The 22,823-nt window shown below is 45.6% G+C and overlaps 1 protein-coding gene across 2 annotated transcripts in view; it reads left to right on the top strand.

Annotated features, from left to right (window-relative positions):
* The window catches only part of Mypn (myopalladin), an 86,745-nt gene extending 67,113 nt beyond the window's left edge, over positions 1-19,632 (top strand). The window contains exons 13-20 of one of the 2 annotated variants that reach the window (XM_036168185.1): positions 3,591-3,812; positions 6,221-6,370; positions 8,827-8,909; positions 10,666-10,792; positions 12,016-12,223; positions 15,273-15,438; positions 16,905-17,038; positions 18,448-19,632. In XM_036168185.1, the coding sequence (XP_036024078.1) occupies positions 3,591-3,812; positions 6,221-6,370; positions 8,827-8,909; positions 10,666-10,792; positions 12,016-12,223; positions 15,273-15,438; positions 16,905-17,038; positions 18,448-18,617 (1,260 nt within the window). In that variant the 3' untranslated portion in view covers positions 18,618-19,632. The remainder of the gene's footprint in view (positions 1-3,590; positions 3,813-6,220; positions 6,371-8,826; positions 8,910-10,665; positions 10,793-12,015; positions 12,224-15,272; positions 15,439-16,904; positions 17,039-18,447) is intronic. The other variant, XM_036168186.1, reaches the window with a different exon arrangement.
* Positions 19,633-22,823: the final 3,191 nt, after the last annotated feature.

Below are 22,823 nucleotides of genomic sequence, written 5' to 3'. Positions count from 1 at the left end.
TAGATATTTACCTGTGGTCCTCTGCTACCCATGGGGGACATGTTCCAAGACTCTCAATATTCGCCTGCGTTCCACAGATGGTATCTCTATATAGATATATGAATACATTAAAGCTTAACTTAAAAAGAAGACATGATAAGGGCCAAGACTGTAGTTCAGTAGGAGAATGCTAGTCATGATCAAGTTGGGAAGCAGACAAGCAGGGTATTGGAGAAGTAGCTGAGAGCTTTAGATCCTTACACACAGGTAGCAGGGAGAGAGGGAAGGAGAGGGAAGGAGGAAGATGGAGGGAGAAAGACAGAGAGAGAGAGAGAGAGAAAGAGAGAGAGAGAGAGAGAGAGAGGGAGGGAGGCTGGGTCTGGCTTGAGCATTTGAAACCCCAGAGTCCACCCCCAGTGACACATTTCCTCCAACAAGGCCACACCTCCCGATCCTCCCCAAACAGTTCCACTAACTGGGATCCAAGCATTTAAATCTATGAGCCTATGGAACCATTCTCACCCAAAGCACCACATCTCCCTTCAGAGGGTTAAATTTTAAAAATAGAAGTTATAGTTTCACATAGCATCTTCTCCTGAAATTTTCATTTTTAGATTTTCGTTTTTCTTTTGTGCACAACAGCTGTAATTCTATGGGACCAGAAATCTAGAAAGGACGGGTCATTTATCATTGATTTGAGTTCTCTACTGGCCATATTACACAGAAGGGTGTGTGTGTGTGTGTGTGTGTGTGTGTGTGTGTGTCTGTTTGTGTGTCTGTTTGTCTGTGTGTCTGTATCTGTGTGTGTCTGTCTGTGTGTGTATCTCTGTGTGAGTCTGTCTGTGTGTGTGTCTGTGTGTGCATCTGTGTATGTGTCTGTGTGTGCCTATCTGTGTGTGCATATGTGTGTCTGTGTCTGCCTGTGTGTCTATGTGTGCCTGTCTGTGTGTTTGTGTGTTTGTGTCTGAGTCTGTGTGTGCCTGTATGTGTCTGTGTGTGCCTGTCTGCCTTGTGTGTGTGTGCATCTGTGTCTGTGTGTGCCTCTGTGTCTGTGTGTCTGTGTTTATGTCTGTGTGTCTATGTGTGCCTGTCTGTGTGTGTGTATGTCTGTGTGTGTGTATGTCTCTCTGTGTGTATGTGCCTCTGTGTCTGTGTGCATCTGTGTCTGTGTGTGCCTCTGTGTCTGTGTGTCTATGTGTGCCTGTCTGTGTGTATGTCTGTGTGTGTATGTATGTCTCTATGTATTTGTGCGCCTGTGTCTGTGTGCATCTGTGTCTGTGTGTGCGTGTGCGCAAGCATATGTGTGTGTGTGTGTGTGTGTGTGTGTGTGTGTGTGTGTGTGTGTGTGTGTTTACCACTCTAATTGGCAGTAAACCTGGGAGAGTGGAGCCTAAAAACGAGGCAGACTAAAGTCTCATGCAATAGTCAACTTTATTCAGAGCATCAGATATTGTGTGTGTGTGTGTGTGTGTGTGTGTGTGTGTGTGTGTATGTGTGTGTGTGTTTTGAGACAGGGTTTCTCTATGTAGCCCTGGCTGTCCTGAAACTCACTCTGTAGACCAGGCTGGCCTTGAACTCACAGAAATCCACCTGCCTCTGCCTCCCAAGTCCTGAGATTAAAGGCGTGTGCCACTACTGCCCAGCAGAGCATGAGACAATTTATACTCAGGGTTAAGAGGAATCACATGAGTAAAGTGTACAATCACAAGGACAAGCTGCACATGGCAGGAACATGTTTTATCCACAGAAACCTATAAACAAATAACAATAACCAACTGTAATAATAATCTAAAATAAACACTGCTATCTGATACACCTGGGAGGAGCACCGAAACACATTCCAAGAACAATTCTGTGTTTTTGAAGAAACTAAGATCACAAGACTCTTGTTTTCTCACAAGCACTCAGAATTCTCTTCACACAACTCCACTCTTAAATTGTATTCAGGTGTGTGTGTGTGTGTGTGTGTGTGTGTGTGTGTGTGTGTGTGTGTGTGCTCTCCTTTGATTACAGATATCACTGAAGGCAGCTGATAAAGAATCTTCCATTTTTATTCTCAAAGTGGATAAGGCAACAGAAAGTAAGAAGTGGCCGAAATCCAGCATGGGGACTCGGAAATGTGCACCCCCAGTGGCAGATCTGTAGTGGCATTTTCAGGGGTAACAGTGCAGAAAGAACTTGTGGGTTTAATGTAAACACACCGCTTGCATTTGCACAGTGCATTAGGAACTCTGACATAGGTTGGAACTTTACACTTGGATCTGTGTGTGGCAGAGACAGCTGACCTTGAGTTCAAGCAAAGTGCTGTCCAAACTGCCCAGCAGCCCAGGGATTTAGTAACGGGCTGTGCAGCATTCTCTGCCACAGTGTCCTTGTTCCTAAAGCTCAGCCTGCCAAATGTTTAATCTGTCACGGAAGCAACTCGGCCTTTATATTCTTTTTTCAGTCCTCGTCTTCAATTCATACATTGTACTACATGGTTGGGACATTGATCAGGTATATCAGTGTATTTTATATTTTTAATTTTATAAACTTTACTGTAAAAAGCTTGCAGATAAACCAATCACACACCACAGTGAACCAGACCCAAACTACACATGTCAGTGAAGTTCTACAGTTCGAGCAGACTTTCTGAAGCGGGATTTGACACTTTCGCTATTGGATATATTTTTATGTATTTATCCTCCACAAGTTTAACAGTGGAGTTTATGCCCAGAACCGATGGCAAGGGAGAAGCAGAGGTGTGCCGGTTGGCTTTCCTCAACTTGACACAAACCCAGACATATCCGGGAGGAGGGAATCTATCTTTTTATTGTTGTTGTTGTTGTTTTGTTTTGTTGAGACAGGATTTCTCTGTGTAGCCCTAACTGTCTGGAACTCACTCTGTAGACCAGGCTGGCCTCAAACTCACAGAGCTCCACCTGCCTCTGCCTCTGCCTCCTGAGGACTGGGATCAAAGGCATGTACCACCACCGCCCAGCTGCCTCCCATCAGATTGGGCTGCAGGCAAGTCTACGTAGTATTGTCTTGATTAGTGATTGATGTGAGAGGGCCCAGCCCACTGTGAGTGATGCCACCCTGGGCAGGTGGTCCTGGTTTGTATAAGAAAATGAACTGAGCAACCATGAGGAGCAAGCCAGTAAGTAGTAGTACCATGTGGCCTCTGCTTCAGTTCCTGTCTTCGGGTTCCTGCCTTGAGTGCCTGTCCTGGCTCCCCTGGATGATGGAAGCTGTAAGATGAAATAAACCCTATCATCCCAGAGTTGCTTTTGGTCATAGTCTTCACCACAGCAATAAAACCCCAACTAGAGAGATGGCTCAGTGGTAAAGAGTACTGTATGTCTTTTCAGAAGACCTGGGTTCAAAGTCAAGCACCCACAAGGCGTGTACATGTTGCACAGACATATGTGTAAGCAAACCATCCAGACACATAAAGTAAAAATAAATACATATATTTTTTTAAAAGAAACTCTAACTAAGACAAGAACCAACTCCAGAGAGACATCTGGGACATTGGCATGGTGTCCTGGCACACATGCATGGCTCCCTACATACTACTACTAATAAAGTTTTTCTACATAGACATTTCAACACACCCTTCTGTTTGGCAGGAATACAAAATTTCAAGCTTTGAGCAGAGGCTGATGAATGAGATAGAGTTCCGCCTGGAGCGTACTCCTGTGGACGAATCAGATGATGAGATCCAGCATGATGAAATCCCCACGGGCAAGTGTATCGCACCCATCTTTGACAAAAGACTCAAGCACTTTCGGGTGACGGAAGGCTCTCCAGTCACCTTCACCTGCAAAATTGTCGGGATACCTGTTCCAAAGGTAGGGAAGATGGTCTTCCAGTTGACAATAGCATGGAACTATACACAAGGTTTTCAGGAAACTCTCATGGGGCTGGGATGTAGCTCAGTGGCAGAGTTCTTGCCTCTAATGGCTCAAACATGTGTCTTTTGCACCAGGAGGAAAAATCTCAGGGGGCTAGAGAGATGGCTTCTCAATCAAGAGCACTAGCTGCTTTTACAGGATGGAAGTTCAGTTCCAAGCACCCAATTTGGGTGGCTTACAAGCACCTGTAACTCCAGCTCCAGGGCATCTGATACCCTCTTCTGGCCTCCTCCTGTACCCTCTGCCCACCAGAGACACATCAGGCTTGGAAAGAATCATGTATGAAACCCTGGGTTTAATCCCCCAAACTATTTTTTTGTTTTGTTTGTTTGTTTGTTTGAGACAGGGTTTCTCTGTGTAACAACCCTAGCTATCCTGGAACTCACTCTGTAGACCATGCTGCCCTCAAACTCACAGAGATCTGCTTCTATACTTTAAAAAAACAAAAAACAAAACAGAAACTTGGCCAGGCGGTGGTGGCAGTGCACAACTTTAATCCTAGCACTTGGGAGACAGAGACAAGCAGATCTCTGTGTTTTAAGGCCAGCCTTTACTACAAAGCAAGTTCTAAAACAGCCTGGACTATACAGAGAAACCTTGTCTGGAAAAAAAAATTCAAAACCGAAACCAAACCAAATGAACAAACAAAAGCAAAAAAAACCAACAAAACCTGGACACAGTGATGCATGCTTGTAATGCCTGTAATCTCAACACTCAGGAATTCAAGACCATACTTGGCAACATAGTGTATTTGAGGCCAGCCTAGGCTACATGATACCTGTCTCAGAAAAAAACAAAAAAACAAAACCAATAAACAAAAAACAACATATCATACTGTAGTGAAACATCTATGAAATAAAAGTGAAAAACAATACTCAAAATTTAGCAGAGCCCAGGAACAGGATCATTAGGGCAAAGGAAACTTGTTTGTTTTTTGGACAGGTTCTCATTATTTCGTCCCGACTGCCCTGGAGCTCACTCTGTAGACCTGGCTGGTTTCAAAGTCACAGAGATCCACCTGCCTGTCTCTGGAGGGCTGGGATTAAAGGTGTGTACCACCACATCAAACCTTGTTAGAACTTTTTTTTTTTCCCAGAGCTGAGGACCGAACTCAGGGCCTTGAGCTTGCTAGGCAAGTGCTCTACCACTGAGCTAAATCCCCAACTCCATAGAATTTTAATAAAAGTTTAGAAGAGCCAGGTGGTGGTGGCAGCGGTGCATGCCTGTAATCTCAGCACTCAGGAGGCAGAGCCGAATGGATCTCTGTGAGTTTGAGGCCAGCCTGGTCTACAGAGTGAGTTCCAGGACAGGCTCCAAAGCTACAAAGAAACCCTGTCTCAAAAAACAAAACAAAACAAAAGTTTAGGAAAAATTTCTTAGTCATGCTGTCTTATTCTGGATTATTGGCTTTCTTAGCCATCAAACTCATCCAGTTAATATTTTTCATTGTGTTTAGTTTCCATCGAACACCCACAGGGTGCCTTTCGCTGCACAGAGAGAGCTATATTGGTGTCCTTACCGTTAGGTTAGTAAATGCCAAGAATGTTCCCATGCTTGTCACTGGCTGCTGAACCAGCCTCTGAGTCACCACATTCCTTGGCAGTCAGGGAAGGATTTGCACCCGGTGTGGCTGTGGCAGGGGATCTGCTTTCACCAACATGAGTGCGGTGGTGCCACATGTGGTTAGGTAACCAAGGAAGAGGTGAAGAGGATACCTCCAACCAGCACTTTGTCCCCCCTGCCTTGAAGAGCTCGTCCTCACATGTGCAGGGCTGACCACCGAAATACTTGCAAATCTGTATATTTCAATCTTAGAGTTTGGTTTTGGGCTGGGGGGTGGGGAGTGGGGGGTGAGGGGGAGTTGGGGGTGGGGGGTAGTGGAAGGTAAATTTAGCAACTTGATCATAGCCTTATTCTTCTTGGTCCAATAAACCGTGCTAACCTTTCAAGTACAGTGAGCCATCCCAGGTGCTCAGACCTACATCTGCTCCATGACTGACATAGAGTAATGGGGGATGATCCAGTTTTCTTGTGTTCATTATTTTACCTGTGAAGACATACTGAGTCCTCAGAGTATCCTTAAGCTAATTATGAGGCACCACAAAGATGGTCAGAAGCTTTACCACAATGCTAAACTGTATTGTATTTTTTTTTTTTTTACTTAAGTATTGTATAGGTACAGGTGCAGGTGCACAGTATACTGTCGTTTTGAATATGTTTTATGATTTTTCTAAGTGTTTGCCAAAGACTTGTAACAGGGATGGCATTTGACCTTTGCCTCATCTTTCTGAAGATGCGGAACAGTATGTCCTCACCAAGAGTTCCTTGAATACTTTTCGCTCCAGGTTTATTGGTTCAAAGACGGGAAGCAGATTTCTAAGAGAGATGAGCGCTGTAAAATGAGGCGCGAAGGGGATGGGACCTGCTCTCTGCACATTGAATCCACCAACAGTGATGACGGCGGCAACTACACCATCATGGCCGCCAACCCCCAGGTTGGTTGCGAGGCTCCTGGATATCAGCAGGAGTGACTGATGTCACTGTGAATGAGACCTTGATGAATGCCGAGGAGAGGGAGAAGGGGAAGCGTTGTGATTGTGCCTAACTAGAACACAGGGTCGAGTTGAGACTGGTCTACTACGGGCTGCCCTTGTCAGAGGGCACTGTCAAAACTTTATCCTGGGGGACATAGTTCAGTTTTTAGTGTGCTTGTCTAGCATGCGTGAGGCCCTGGGTTGGATCCTCAATACCACATAAAAAAAAGCATGATGGTGGAGTGGGACTCATGAAGCAAAGGCCTAGGAGGATCAGTTCAAGGGCACAGTGCATTGAATTTGAAGACAGAAAACAAGTCAAAATGAAAACAAGGAGAGATGGCTCAGTAGTTAAGAGCATTTGTTGCTCTTGCAGAGGACCTGTGTTCAGTTCCCAGCACTCACATCAGACAGCCCACTCCCATCTGTAACTCACCTCCATGGACTCCAGTGCCCTCTTCTGGCCTTTGAAGATGCCTACAGCCCCGGCAAGCACAGATACATGCACATTAATACAAATTAAATAAATAAACAAGGGCCTGAGAGGTCGATCAGTGGTCAAGAGCACTTGATGCTCTTGCAGAGGGGCAGGGCTCAATCCCCAGCATCCACCTGGCAGCTCACAACCATCCGACCAGAAGTTCTGGCTGCCTCTTCTGACTTCCAGTAATCAGACACACACATGGTGCACAGATACAAATTCCAGCAAACTACTCGTGCACATAAACAAATCTTTAAAAAAAATAAGTAAACATAGGGAACACGTTATTTCAAAAAGACTTTAAATATCTCTTAAACTTACATCAGATTTTTCTTTTATTTTGACTTTGTGGATAAAAGTTGGAGAACTGTAATCTTGCACTTTTCTTTTCTGAATGAGGCCAACTTTCAAAATTCCCCTAAAAGATAGGACAGAATACTTTCAATTATCATTCAGATTGAAAATATAAAGCTGGGCTGGGCGGTGGTAGTGCACACCTTTAATCCCAGCACTCGGGAGTTCAAGGCCAGCTTGGTCTACAGAGTGAGTTCCAGGAAAGGCGCAAAGAACCCTGTCTCGAATAAAAAAAAAAAAAAAAGATATCCTTTTGGGCCTGGAAAGATGGGTCAGTGGGTAAAGGCATTTGTCACATGAGCCCAGGGACCTGAGTTTGAACCCCAGAACCCGGGTAAAAGCCGTAGGAGAGAACTGGCTTCACAAAGTTGGCCTTTGACCTTCACCAAGAATGTTGCATGGCATGTGCACACACACACACACACACACACACACACACACCTGATAATAATAAACAATAGAAGTCATGTATCTAGATATTTTAAGGAGTGTGTGTGTGTGTGTGTGTGTGTGTGTGTGTGTGTGATACATATGCCCTCAGGGACCAGAGATCTAGGGTGTCAGATCCCCTAGAACTGGAGTTCAAGGTGATCATGTGGGTGCTGGGAACAGCTCTGGTAATCTGAAAGAACAGTAAGTTCTCAACTTCTGAGCCATCTCTCCAGCCCCAGAAACCAGATTTTTTTTTTTTAATTTCTTTATTATTATGTAGTGTTCTGCCTGCAGGCCAGAAGAGGGCATCAGATCTCATTACAGATGGTGTGAGCTACCATGTGGTTGCTGGGAATTGAACTCAGGACCTCTGCAAGAGCATCCAGTGCTCTTAACCTCTGATGCCATCTCTCCAACATCTGGAAGCCAGATTTTTAAAGCACTCATTGTACAAGTGTGGGGATCAGAGCTCCTGTGAATGCTGGGTGGGTGTGGTGGCCCACCTGGAATTCAAGCTTGGAAAGGCAGAGATAGGGGACCCCTCAGTGCAAGCTACTACCCATACTGGTCAAATCTACAAGCTTGTGTTCAACTGAGAGATCCTACCTTAATGACCAGGGTGGAGGCTGTCTAGGAAGACTCCCAGCATCAAGGCCTCAGCACACACAGGTAAATGTACCTCAACACACACACACCACCACCACCACCACCACCACCACCACCACCACACACACATCACACATATACACACACCATACACATCACACACCACACCACACACCTACTACACACACACACACACACACACACACACAAAGTTGCATTGGTTTTAGCTGGGTGGTGCTGTCATGTGCCTTTAATCCCAGTACTCAGGAAGTAGAGGCAGGCAGATCTCTGAGTTCAAGACTAGCCTAGTCTACAAAGTGAGTTCCAGGACAGCCAGGGTTACACAGAGAAACCCTGTCTCAAAAAAAAAAAAAAAATTAAAAAAAAAATAGTTTGGATAGTTTGTATTGCTCTTGAGCAAAGAAAATCTCTTCATTGTTAGAAAAAAAAATGTATAATGCTTTGGTGAAGAAAACATTTATATAAATTGAAAAAAAATGTGGATTTCTCCTTATTTTAATCTTGTTTGTTTTCTGCTTCTCAGGGGAGAATCAGCTGCTCTGGCCACTTGATGGTACAGAGTTTGCCCATTCGAAACAGACTCAGCCCTGCCGGTCAGTCTCACAGGTAAAGCAGCGGGAGATCCCCCTTTACTGGACTCCTCCCACACCTCCACTCACTGCAGTGAATCATGGTTTAAGTGTACCGCACACACTGCAGCATCACCACCAGGGGCTCTTTGGGATACAGCCATCAAGCCTGGTCCAGAGCATCCAGGTCAGAATCGGCACTTTAACAGAATCCCCAGGAGAAACACGGGCGTGTTTACCTTTGAGATGCTCCAGGCTTTGGCACTTCCTCTTTTTTTTTTTTTCCTCCCTAAGACAGGCTCCCATGTAGCCCAGGCTGACCTCAAATATAGCAGAGGATGACTTAAAATTGATACTTCTGTCTTCACCTCCTAAGTGTTGGCATTATTAGGTATGCGCCACCACACCCAGTACTTGTGATACTGGGGAAGGAACCCCCAGCTTCATGCATGCTAAGCAGGCGCTAGCCCATTTGAACTATATTCCCAGCCTCTTTGGTACAATTGTAACGGTTTAAAACATTGTAACCATTAGTAACACTCACGCATAGAATGCGCCATGAGACCCTTTGTAACTACTGGCTATCACCAGGGAGAAACTTGGGGGCTGAATATTTCCGCTGTAGTCTCCGTGATACCTGGTTTTCTTCTCAGATTTTATGAGCTCCTAATGAGAAAGAGCCTGGCTTTTTTTCCCCCTTGAGTCTTAGGGTGCCACAAAGTCTTAGCGGATAGTTGCTGAGACTGATGAATTAAATAACTTACCAAAGGAACGAAAAGAGAGACTCATGGTTCACACACAGGGTTTCACTACTTCTCTGCCCCCTCCTTTATCTTGTTTTGTTTTCAAGAGCAGCTGTTGCTGTTGGTCACTGTGACTGAGTTCAAGTTCATGGTCATCTTTAATTACCAGCCATAATTTATTGCCAGGCTGCATTTTATTGTGGTCACAGCCATCCTGTTCCGGGAGATGGACAGGCCTTCTCTTTGGGCTCTCAGATGGAGTACTGATTGATTTGTTTATTGTGATGACTTTTCAGCAAGTGCCAAAGCCCACAGAGAAGGGAGCTACGCCGATTAACGCTGAATGACTTCAGAGAAAGAGACTAAAGCCTGCTTATGTTATTTCCATTAGTTTTAATTGTGGTGGGGGGGTGGGGTATGTGGGGTGTAAGCACGTGAGTGCAGGTACATTGGATGCTGGGAAGCTGAAGTCACAGGTAGTTGTGAGCCATCCAGCATAGGTGCTGGGAATGAACTTGGGTCCTCTAGAGGCACGCAGCCCTGAGCCTATTTCCTTAATTTCAGAGTTCAGAGATATAGAGTTCAGAGTACAGTGTATAGGATACTTGCCACAAGGAGTTTTGGTTTTGTTTGGCGTGTGTGTGTGTGTGTGTGTGTGTGTGTGTGTGTGTGTGTGTATGGTGTGGTGTGGTGTGGTGTGTGTGTGTGTGTGTGTGTGTGTGTGTGTGTGTTTATATCAGTTCTAAGCTGAGGTTGATTGATTGATTGATGATTGATTGACTGTCCATCTATTCTAGGCTGTGGCTCATTTGGTGCTTACCTAGCATGCACCACGTCCTGGGTTCCATCCCTAGCACCACATAAACTGGGCCTAACAATGCATGCCTGTAATGTAGCACTCAGGAGGTAGAGACAGGAGGGCCAGTTCAAGGTCACCCTGGATTACTTATTGAGCAGATGGTCAGCCCGAGCTACAGGAGACTCTGTCTCATTATTGCCATTTCTAAATGCATGTGGTTATTGTTACACGTTTATGAATGCTTCTTGTAGGGGAAGGTCCAGAATGCAAGAAAGAGACAAAGAACCTCTACAGGAGCGCTTTTTCCGACCACATTTCCTGCAGGCCCCAGGGGACATGGTGGCTCACGAGGGCCGTCTCTGTCGGCTGGACTGTAAGGTATTTCCAAACACCTGTCCTTAGTTAGCTCCAGGCCTGTCCAGAGTTTTCATCTAGTTATTTGTTTACACTCATTTTTGTTTGTATTTGTTTTGTGGGGTTTTCTCCCAGATGCAAAGGTCCTAGGGAAGGAAGGGAAATTGTCCCCTCCATAGGCTCTTTTAGAGCATTTGACCTTTTTAATTCTAGACACAAATATGTCACTAAAATCTTAAATCACCGTATCTTAATTTAAAAAAATTATGTAAGCACAAACATTTTAAAGAAAGAACGGTTTTGTGTGGACCTCATATAAGTCAATTCTTCGTTGTTACCCTGAGAGGGATAACGTGTGAACTTTTCCATATGGTCCCTGGAATCCTCTAGTACTGTGAATCCGGAAGTTTGATTTTTTATTTATTTTTCCATCTTTGGTCGTAGTGAGGGGAGGGACTTTGGAAAACCATAGGTGTGAGAAGACACACCCAAAGCACTTGGAGCGAACAGAGGTCATCCTCCCACACTAAGCCGCCTCGGTCACCTTTTGTGACTCTGCATTCTAAGTTTCCAGCCTGAAATGAGGCTTCATATGGCCAGGGCAGTGGCCTCTCCATACAACAAGACACTGACATCACCACTTCTACCCCAGGCAACCATGAAGGGTGCTGTGGGAAAAGTAGGTGCAAGTCAGTGAAGGCTGGAGGTGAAGCATTGTGCAGGGAACCTTGTTCTGTGCACGGCTCTTATCCCCCCCAGTAGCTGTCTAAATAATACTCAGGTTGTACGTTCTCCTGCCTCTAATCTTCAAAAACTACCAGTGTCTGGCTCCCATCCCCAGAAATTCTGGTTTAACATTATAATTAGGCATCAAGATTTTTTTTTCCAATAGTCCGGCGTCAAGATTCTTTTTTAGATAATCCGTGAGCAAAACTTGAGAACTTTGATTTAACATCTGACTCCGGTGTCTAAGCCAGCATCAGCTCTCTTACTGATGCCACGGGCCTGTGTTATCTACTCTCATTATAATGCTCTGGGACATAATCACATGGATTAATTGTGGCTGAAATGGGGCCAGGATTCCACACAGTTCAAACTCACTGCACCATTTATTCAGATTCCTTCCTCCAAGGCCACTGCAGAGTCCCCAGCCCTCTGTGTTTTTCTTTACTATATCATTGGTGCCGATAAGGATAAAGAATTCACTCACCAAATCAACCTGCGTCAGCTGTTCTCTTGGTTGTTAGGTGAGTGGCTTACCGCCCCCGGAGCTGACATGGCTGCTCAACGGGCAACCGGTGCTACCAGACGCCTCCCACAAGATGCTGGTCCGAGAGACGGGAGTCCACTCTCTGCTCATCGACCCGCTCACCCAACGAGACGCAGGGACCTATACATGCGTGGCTACCAACAAAACCGGGCAGAATTCCTTTAGTTTGGAGCTCACTGTAGTAGGTAAGGTTAGCTGTGGGGCTGACTCCTAGGCAGAACTCCCTTGGAACTGGCTGTCCAAATATTCAGATGCTCTGACAGAATTCCAGAATCCCTCGCCCTACCGATCTGTAGTAGACCCTAGTTTCTTTCTTTCTTTCTTTTCTTTTTTTCTTTCTTTTTTTTTTTTTTTTTTGGTTTTTTTGAGACAGGGTTTCTCTGTGTAGCTTTGGTGCCTGTCCTGGAACTCACTCTGTAACCCAGGCTGGCCTCGAACTCACAGAGATCCGCCTGCCTCTGCTGGGATTAAAGACGTGCGCCACCACCGCCCGGCTGTAGACCCTATTTTCTACACTGTTTTCTGAGATATGTCATAATCTAGAAATGCAATATGGTTGCTTCTTCATTTTAATCATACAACCAATGGGAGCCATTTCAATAATTGACTAAGCCATCAACGAGTTATTTAATTAGCTGTCACTGAATTCTAGTCCTTTGCCCTTCAGTCTGTGATTCCTGGAACACACTAGGCTCTTTTGTCCCCTGAGTTACAAACCTTTGCATTACACCAGTGGTCCTGCTAGCTGGAATGTTCTTTACCCAGTACTCTTCTATTGTGTAAAGCCTAACTTCAGGACCAAGGATTTATCAGCTCAGCTGATAGAGTGCCCAAGAGCACACAGAGCCCGCTTAGACCAGGTATGGTGGCATACACCTGACCCCCAGCACTAGGGAGGTGGGCTAGGGGGTCATCCTACAGAGTGAAGTTGAAACCAGCCTGGCTACCCGAAGCCTCCTCTCAAAAATAAAAATAGGAATGAATAAAACGTAAAGGCCGGCGTCTAGTGTTACCACCCGGGCACAGTGGGTCGCCAGGCAGCCCCTTGCCACCTCCTCTGGGTTTCCATGGCACAAGAATGGTCAGTATTCACAGAGGGCCTGCGGACTACCATGTTGATTGTGTACTGCGCTGCCTCCCTGAAGACCCTGAGCTTCTGATGCCAGAGGCTCTGCTTGGCTATGTGCCATAGCCTGCGTGTGGTGGTCAGAGTACAGCTTCCAGAAGTAGGCTGGCTCTTTCTAGCATGCAGGCCTGGGGGATTAAACTCAGGTCTTCGGGCCGTTTCCCGGGACCCTGGTTTGTTGTGTTTCTCAGATGTGTGCCTCTGTGGAAGGTGCTCATCAAATGTTGAATCTCAAAACCAGTGAGCTTTCACCTGATAAGATGATGTGAATAGAACACAGCAACGCCTACAGAAAAGGGCAGGAAGACATCATCAGCTGCAGGGCCGTGGGCCAGTGGGAACCCGAGTGCTAGGCTTCCTCCCACCGGGGGAAGGAAAACTATTAAGCAAACCAACCCAAAGTAGGCAGTCCCAGCACTCGGGAGGCAGAGGCAGGCAGATCTCTCTGTGAGTTCGAGGCCAGCCTGGTCTACAGAGCAAGATCCAGGACAGCTAGGGCTACACAGAGAAACCTTGACTTAGGGAAAGAAAGAAGGATGGAAGGAAGGAAGGAAGGAAAGAAGGAAGGAAGGAAGGAAGGAAGGAAGGAAAGAAGGAAGGAAGGAAGGAAATCAACTGAGTCAGCACTGCTTTTCTCCTCTCGGCCAGTGGCTGCTCTCCTGTAAACACTTTCCTTTCACTCTGAATTTAGTCTCACCAACAGAACAGGAAACCCTTGTTCTGCTGGGGATTTCTCCCTTTTTTCCATATTTCTAAGACAATGACTTCGATAGACGAGGCTACCTTCTTGGGATGCATGATTTTGTAAAGGTTTTTATTCCAAATACATTTATGGGAGGGAACATGCAAAACAGAAAAATGGCAATGTGACCAGATGGAAAAGTCATTGGTTGGGAGCTGGAGAGGTGGCTCAGTGGTTAGAGCACTGGTTGCTCATGCCGAGGACCTGGGTTTGGTTCCTAGCACCCACATGGCAGCTCACAATAGCCTATCAGTCTTGGCCCAGGGGTTGTAAAGTCCTGCCTAGCCTGCGAGGGTTCCTGAATGCACATGGTGCACATAAACTCACCCAGACTCACATTCATATACATAAGTAAGAAATAGACAAAGAATTTTAAGTTGGGTGAAAATTTACTTCCTATGAAATAAAGTCCTCAAAAAATCAGTTTTAGTATGTGGATTATGTTCTTAAAAGTCGTTATTTGAGCCAGGCAGTGGTGGCACATGCCTTTAATCCCAGCACTCGGGAGGCAGAGGCAGGTGGATCTCTGTGAGTTCGAGGCCAGCCTGGGCTACAGAGTGAGTTCCAGGAAAGGCGCAAAACTACACAGAGAAACCCTGTCTTGAAAAACAAAAACAAAAACAACAACAAAGTCATTATTTGATTACAGAGATGGCTCAGTGGGTAAAGGCGCCTGCTGCCAAGCATTCTAACCTGAGTTCCAGCCCTGGGATCCACATGATGCAAGAGGAGTAGTAACTCCTGACAGAAGTTGTCTTCTGACTCTGATGGCAGTTGGAGGCAGTTGCCTGCAAACACACACACACTCACACGTGCACTCACACACATAAACAGGAACACATGCACAGGCACCCAAAAACATACACACAAATATACACCCATGCACACAAAAGCATACACACACAAACACACACTTGCAAATGAATTAATCAGATGTAATTTTGAAAAACTTTTTTTTTGGTTTTTGGTTTTTATTTTTCGAGACAGTGTTTCTCTGTGTATCCCTGAGTATCCTAAAACTCGCTCTGTAGATCAGGCTGGCCTCAAACTCACAGAGATCTGCCTGCTTCTGCCTCCTGAGTGCTGGGATTAAAAATCGTTGTGTTGTGTTTTGTTTTGTTTTGTTTTGTTTTTTAAAGTCACTATTTCTGGATGGGTATAGTGGTGCATGCCTTTATTCCCAGCATATATGGAAAGCAGAGGCAAAGTTCAAAGCCAGCCTGGTCTACAAAGCAAGTTCCAGGACAGCCAATAAGTACAGTGGGACCCTGTCTCAAAAACTCTAATAAAGAATGTGATGGGTCTGAGGCAGAAACCTGAAGGCACTTGCTACTGTTCAAATAGAAAATTGATTTCTCTTGTGTAGCGAAAGAGGTGAAGAAGGCCCCCATGATCCTGGAGAAACTCCAAAACAGTGGTGTTCCGGAGGGTCACCCGGTGAGACTGGAGTGCCGTGTCATAGGCATGCCCCCGCCCGTGTTCTACTGGAAGAAGGACAACGAGACCATCCCTTTCACTAGAGAGAGGATCAGGTACAGCGGGTGCCGCCTCCGTGGAGACAGCCACGCTCCGAGAGGCCTCTGGGGTCCGCTGAATAAGCCTGCAGCCTTCTACAGTTGGCTTCTTTCATTTCGTGTGGTGATCCCGAGTCTCCGTCAGTCGTACATGTTCCAAGCCTGCTTGGGCTACAGCGTGCATTCCAAGTCACCCTAGATTTTTCCTTCTCACTTTGCCATAATCGAAGTATGTTTACCAGAGAGGGAAAGAGTAATACTGACTGCAGCTGTCCAAGGTGTGGTAACATACCCACACTTCCCCTACTCAGGGGGAGCATGGAGGCAGGATCAGGAGTCCAAAGTTATCAACTTGGCTGCGTAGCAAGTTCGAAGCTATTCTGGGCTCTATGAGACACTGCCTCCAGAATGAAAAGATGTTTTTAAAAATATATGGGGTGGGGAATTTATTTAGCTCAGCGGTAGAGCGCTTGCCTAGCAAGCACAAGGCCCTATGTTCGATCCTCAGCTCATATATATATATATATGGGTGGGGGTGGGGACTGGAAAGATGGCTCAGCAGTTAAGAGGACCCAAGTTCAGTTCCCAGCATCCACATTAGGTGAATCACAGCTGCCAGTAACTATAGTTCTAAGGGGCCCAACACCCACTTAAGGTCTCCACAAGCTCCTGTGTGTACATGGAGAGAACATAAACATACAGACACATACACATATTCACATAAATGGAAAAAATAAATCTTAGAGACTATACATGAAACATGTAAGATCTGGCATATTTTTGTCATATTCGCAATCATATTAGGAATTGGGAAAGTTGGGGTTTTTTGTTTTTGTTTTTGTTTTTAATAAGCACAAAGCCCTGTTAAGGGCTAGGTATGATGGCATATTCCAGCATTTGGGAGGTAGAGTCAGGAGGATCAGGAGTTCAAGTTTTTCGATACCTGGTGAGCTCAAGGTCACTCTGGGCTCCATGAGACTGTCTCAAAAGGGCATGGTGGTGGAGAGAAGGCTCAACAGTTGAGAACACCGGCTGCTCTTGCAGAGGACCTGGGTTTGATTCCCAGCATCCACATGGTGGCTCACAGCCATCTGAAACTCTAGTTCCAGAGGATCTGATGCCTCTTCTGGCTATCACTATATATGTGATGTGCATACATACATGCATACATACTCAAATAAATCTTGAGGAGGAGGAGGAGTAGAGGGCTGGATTCAGTAGCAAGAAGAGGCAGGAGGATCTCTGAGTTGAGACTAGCTTGGTCTATCTAGCAAGTTCCAGACCATCCAGGAGGCTCTGTCTCAAAGAGAGGAAGGGAGGGAGAGAGAAGAAGAAAGTGGGGGGACAAGGTGAAGGCTTTTCTAGGCTTTGGTTAAGAAGCTAAATGTCCCCCGTCCCTCCTCTAAGAGTTTCTCCAAGCCTAAGTTTGACCAAGATGTTTCTGCCGCTGAGTTAAAGGTGAATATGCTCTTTCTCTTCTCCAGCATGCACCAGGACACAACAGGCTACGTCTGCCTCCTCATCCAGCCAGCCAAGAAATCTGACGCCGGGTGGTATACCCTGTCTGCCAAGAACGAAGCTGGCATCGTGTCCTGCACAGCTAGGTTGGATATATATGGTGAGTATGATGTCAGTCAAGGAACATCTGTACATGGACAACAGTCTAAAAGTGATTTTCTAAAGACTGTTGTACAGTGTTCCATGCACTAATTAGACGGATTGCATCATCTGTCATGCTTGGGAGATGGCTTCTCCCTGCCATTTGCTTTTGTTTTTTGAGAACCAAGTGGTCAGACTTGGCGTCAAATGCCTTCACCAGCTCAACCGTCTTGCTACTCCTGCTTTTTTCTAGGAAAAGCAGAAACTCCATTTACAAGAAAGGGACATATAACAGGGCAGTGGTGGCACACGTCTTTAATCCCAGCACTCGGGAGGCAGAGGCAGGTGGATCTCTGAGTTTGAGGCCAGCCTGGGCTACAAAAACAAGTTCCAGGACAGCCAGGACTACACAGAGAAGCCCTGTCTTAAAAAACCAAAAACAAAGAAAAAAGAAGAAAAAAAGGACATGTATTAAATTCCTTGTTCACCCTTCTTAGTGGCTCACCAATTTACCTTATCAGATTATAATTCTGAAGTCATCTCCAGAGCCATTCTAGAATCTCACTTATCAAGAAGAGGGAGAGGAGGCAGAGACAGGCAGATTTCTGTGAGTTTGAGGCCAGCCTGGTCTCCAAAGCGAGTTCCAGGACAGCCAAAGCTACACAGAGAAACCCTGTCTAGAAAAAAAAAAAAAAAAAAGAGGGAGAAGATAGGGTTAGAGACTGGCATTTTTTGTTTTTTTTTTTTTTTGTTTGTTTTTTGGTTTTGTTTTGATTTTTTTAGAATATTTTTATTTATGTGTATCTGTGTGTGCCAAGTAAGTGCACGTGCCTGTGGAGGCCAGAGGAGGGAGTCGGATCCCTGGATCTGAAAATTGCAGACTTGCAGCTGGGAAGCTGAAAACAACATGAGTGGTTGTTTATTATGCTGGATTTTGTTGTTGTTGTTGTTTGTTCTGAGACAAGGTCTCACTATACAACCCTAGCTGGCCTGCAACTCTGTGTAAGCCAGACTGACTTTGACCTCACATAGCCACCTGCCTCTGCCTTCTGAGTGCTGGAATTAAAGGCATGCTCTACCATGCCTGGCTGTTTGCTGACCATTTTGCTTCCCTGCTGGTGAGGAGTTTCGTTCCTGGATAAGGGGGTCCTTTCTCTTCTAATGTCTCCATAATTCTCCCTGTCTCTCTGTATGACCTCCATTTTAGACAGGGTCTTGCCAAGCCCAGACTGACCTCAAACTTGCTATGTAGCCAAGGCTGGATTGGAACTCCTGATCCTCCTGTATCCACCTCCCAAGTGCTGGGATTGTAGGAGAACACTGCCAACCCGGCGGCAGGAAGGCTTTAATGTTCCTTTTAGAGATGGGGTATCAATGTTCCTCCCACTGATTCCCTGGCCATAACATTTTCTTTGGTTCATTTTCCAGCTCAGTGGCACCAGCAGATCCCACCACCCATGTCCATCCGGCCCAGTGGCAGCCGCTATGGATCCCTCACCAGCAAAGGACTTGACATCTTCTCTGCCTTCTCCTCCGTGGAAAGCACAATGGTGTATTCCTGCACTTCTCAGAGTGTAGTGGAGAGCGATGAACTCTAAGGATGTCTCAGGGCCTGCTGTGTGAGAGGGTGGACTGTGGAGGGGAAGGAAGACTGGTCAGATGGCAGACGTTTCCAAACAACTGGATATGAGTGAGTTCCCATCCTGCTGGACCCGGGGCAAGAAATGCTTTAAGTACGTTGGCTGGGGCTTTTTGAGCCTTGGCTGAGGAAGAGTTCTAGGGCTGTGCGTCTTCAAGATGCAAGTAGAAAATACACACGAACCAAAGATATCATGCCACTACCACCAAGGCTTGAGGTGGGGAGCTAGCGTCCTCCCCCGCCCCGTGTGTTAGGGATGTTAGGCCCAATTAGGAGCAATTTAGGAGCCATAGCCAGGGCTGAGAAAAAGTTAACAACTTTAGAGTAGACACACAGCAGAAAGAAAGGGAGCCCGTCATCACCTTTCATGGGTTATATCTATAGCAGTCAGCTTGGTGAATTCATTAAATGAGCTCCCATTGAACATTAGAGAACCTTGCCATACACCACTCCTCCAAAGTGGTGAATTACTTAGTTTGCCTATCCTGCCTGTGGCATCACGTAAGAAGCCAAAATGTGCCTGAGATTTAAAAACCAAACAGACAACAAAACCAACCAGGACACTCAAGATTTCCCAGTGCACTTGTTATGCGGTCAAAACAAGGCTCCCACCAGCCTATCATCACCAATTTAGGCAGAGAGTCACCCTCACACCCACATCCACCCCTAGTGCCTAGATGGGTACCAAGCACAATGGAGGCCTTGAATATACATTACTCAGGTGTCTACCATTCTTAGGCCAGTCCAAACATGGCCCTGGGAATGTTTGTCACAGCAGTTTGCTTCAGGCAAGCTGGGGGTGTGAACTGGAAGTCTCTGTTACCAATTCCCTTTGCTTAAATCTCTGGTGTTCTCTGTGCCTGGCCCCCTTCAGCTGGTGAGTTTTAGCTGGAGATAGTAATTGCTTAGAAAGGCTTAAAACTTTCTTTGCTTCAAGGCAAGGATTTCCAGTATAAAAATAAATTCATTTACTCACAAAATCAACTGTGTGTCTGTCCACTCTGTGTAAGATGCTGTGCTAGGTGCCATGGGAGACAGAAAAATATGAATTGGGGGGGAGAGCTGGAGCATTGGTTCAGCAAATAAAGGTGCTTGCTGCCAAGCTTGAGAGCCTAAGTTCAATTCCGGGAACCCATATGGTGAAAGGCAAGGGCTCACTTCTACAAGTTGTCCTCTGGCCTACACACACACACACACACACACACACACACACACACACACACACTATGGTATCCACACGCCCTCCACACTCTAAACAGGAAAATATAAACAAACAAACAAAAAACTGAATAAAACACAGGCTCTGCCCTCGAGAGCTCCTGATGTAATTAGCAGGGAGATAATACTTAAGGCATCTGTAATGCTACTTCTGGAGTCAAAGGTCTAGTCTTGGGCCAATGGACAATTTCAGTGTTCTTCATCCTGTTTTTCATAACTAACAAAGTCTTTTCAAGCCCATACTGTGTTACATGCCCATGATTCTAGCACTTGGGAAGTTGAGGCAGTAGGAGCAAGTGCAAAGTCAGCCGGGCAGTGGTGGCATGTGCCTTTAATCCCAGCACTCGGGGGAAGGGGAGGCAGAGGCAGAGGGATTTCTGTAAGTTCGAAGCCAGCCTGGTCTATAGAGCAAGTTCTAGGATATCCAGGGCTATTACACAGGGAAATTCTGTCTCAAAAAAAACAAAACAAAAAAACAAAAACAAAAACAAAAAAAAGAAAAAAAAGAAAAGAAAGAAAGAAAAACTAGAAAGAAAGACAAATTGCAGATGGTTCAGTTGGTAGGGTACTTGCTATGTATACATGAGGATTTGAGTGCCATCCTTCAGAATCCATGAAAAAAGCAGATTGAGGCAGCATGGACCTATAACCCCAGCTCGGAGACGGGGGAGTAGACAGACAGGCAGACAGGAGAGGCCCTACAGCCTGCTAGCCAGCCAGTCTAGCCCAGTTATCAGAACTCTGGATTCAGTGGGAGACCCTGTCTCGAAGAAGAAGAAGAAGAAGAAGAAGAAGAAGAAGAAGAAGAAGAAGAAGAAGAAGAAGAAGAAGAAGCCGAAGCCTCCAGGTGGTGGTGGTGGTGGTGGTGGTGGTGGAGCACACCTTTAATCCCAGCATTCTGGAGGTACAGGTGGATCTCTGTGAGTTCAAGGCCAGCCTGGGCTACAGAGGGAGTTCCAGGACAATCAGGAGAAAAACCCTGTCTCAAGGAGAAAAAAAAAAAGACAAAAAAAAAAAAGGTGGAGAGCACCTAAAGATATCACCAGTGTTGACCTCTGGCCTCTGCACACAGATGCACACATGTTAATGCTCAAACAATCTCTACACATCTACAAATGTGCACAAGCGTGCGACACACACACACACACACACACACACACACACACCAATTTGAAACACACTCAAGCACGCTCAAAGAAAAATCTTCTCTACTTTCGGTTTTGAGTTGTTCCGGTCTATAAAAGGTTACATCCACTGGGCAGTGGTGGCACAGGCCTTTTATCCCACCCAGCGCTCCGTCTGAGGCCAGCCCAGTCAACGACTGGTTAGCCCAGTGGTTAGCTCTTCTTTCCTTTGTCCTGTAGGCAGTGACAGGAAATTGTATTTTTATAGGGGGTGAGACATGCCACAGCATGCATGGAGATGTCAGATGACAATTAGAGGGAATCGGTTCACACAGTCCACCACACGGACCCCGGGATCGAACCCAGGGTGTCAGGCTTGGTAGCAAGCGCTCTGATCAGCCTCAGGAGCAACTTCAGTCTCTTATGGAATGTAGCCAAATGTTTCCACCGTGGCATTTGTTACAAAATATCACCGAGAGTCACTTCCTAAATTCTGAGACTGCCTCTGGAATATTGTATATGTAATATTACCATCATTGTGCCATTATGCCTATTTATTCTAACTCTTACATTAAAGTCTGTAGTATGTATGATACCACCATTCTGCCTACTTATGTGAAGTGTGGCCAGTTACCTCACGAATATCCTTCAAATCTGGTCCTTTGTTCAAGAACTAAGAGAAATATTATATTTTGACACTAGGTGGTGCTGTCTCACTCAAAATAGAACAATTCTAACTCTCCAGTTTGCGCTCCAGGGTTATGTTTGAAAAGAGGGTTTCTGAGTCTCGGTACTGCTGACATTTAGGGGCTTGGTAACATTCATTGTAGGGGTTGTCCTGGGCACTGTGTGATATTTGGCAACACCCCTGGCCTGTTTCCCTACCCCAAGATGTGGTGGCCCCAATCTCCAGACATAACTGGCTCTTCCCTGAGAGGCAGAATTTCCTTTTGTTGAGAACTTCTATGCAAAAGAATAATAATTAAAAAAAAAAAAAAAAACCCAAAAAAACAAAAACAGTGTATTCGAATCCTATTGTAATGGAGGATATTCGAATAAAAGATCTCAGGTCCTGTGGTTGTATTTGTATTTGTTTCCAGCTCACCCACCATCAAATCCACCATCTTACGTTTTGTAAGCCATTGCTCAACCTGGCTTAAGGATATGTAGTCCTCATCACTTAGTAAAAAAGAATCAAGCCATTTCTTCATCTTCTATACAGTTTGCAAGTCCTTTTTTGTTTTTGGTTTTTTTGTGTAGACAATTGTGTGGGAGCGCCAAGGGAAGTCGAAGATGTCGAATCACCTGCAGCTGGCGCCATGGGCCATTGTAAGCTGCCTGGTGTGGGAGCTGGGACCAAACTCGGGTCCTCTGGAGGAACAGCAAGGGCTCTTAACTGCTGAGCCATCTCTCCAGCCCCTTCCCTTGTTTTTGATTGTGTTCATGTTTGGTTTCTTTTAAGACAGGGACTCCCTATGTAGCTCTAGCTGTCCTGGAATTCACTATATAGACCAGGCTGGTCTTGAACTCACAGAGATCCTCTTGCCTCTGCCTCCCGAGTGCTGGGATTAAAGGTATGCACCACTAACACCCAGCTTTGTTTCATTTTGTTTTTTAGACAAAATCTCACTCTGTAGACTAGGCTGTCCTGTAAGACAATTAATTCTCTTGCGACAGCCTCCTGAATTCTGGGATGGGATCACAGCCATGAGCTGTCAGGCCTGGCTGGAGTTCTGTTTATTCTGATTTTTTTTTTTTTTTTTAAGATTTATTTATTATGTATACAATGTTCTGTCTTCATGTGTGCTTGCAAGCCAGAAGAG

Source organism: Onychomys torridus, chromosome 18 (genome assembly GCF_903995425.1).
Source record: "Onychomys torridus chromosome 18, mOncTor1.1, whole genome shotgun sequence".
In the NCBI taxonomy this organism is placed as follows: Eukaryota; Metazoa; Chordata; class Mammalia; order Rodentia; family Cricetidae; genus Onychomys; species Onychomys torridus.
This window is presented reverse-complemented; position numbering and strand designations above follow the sequence as displayed.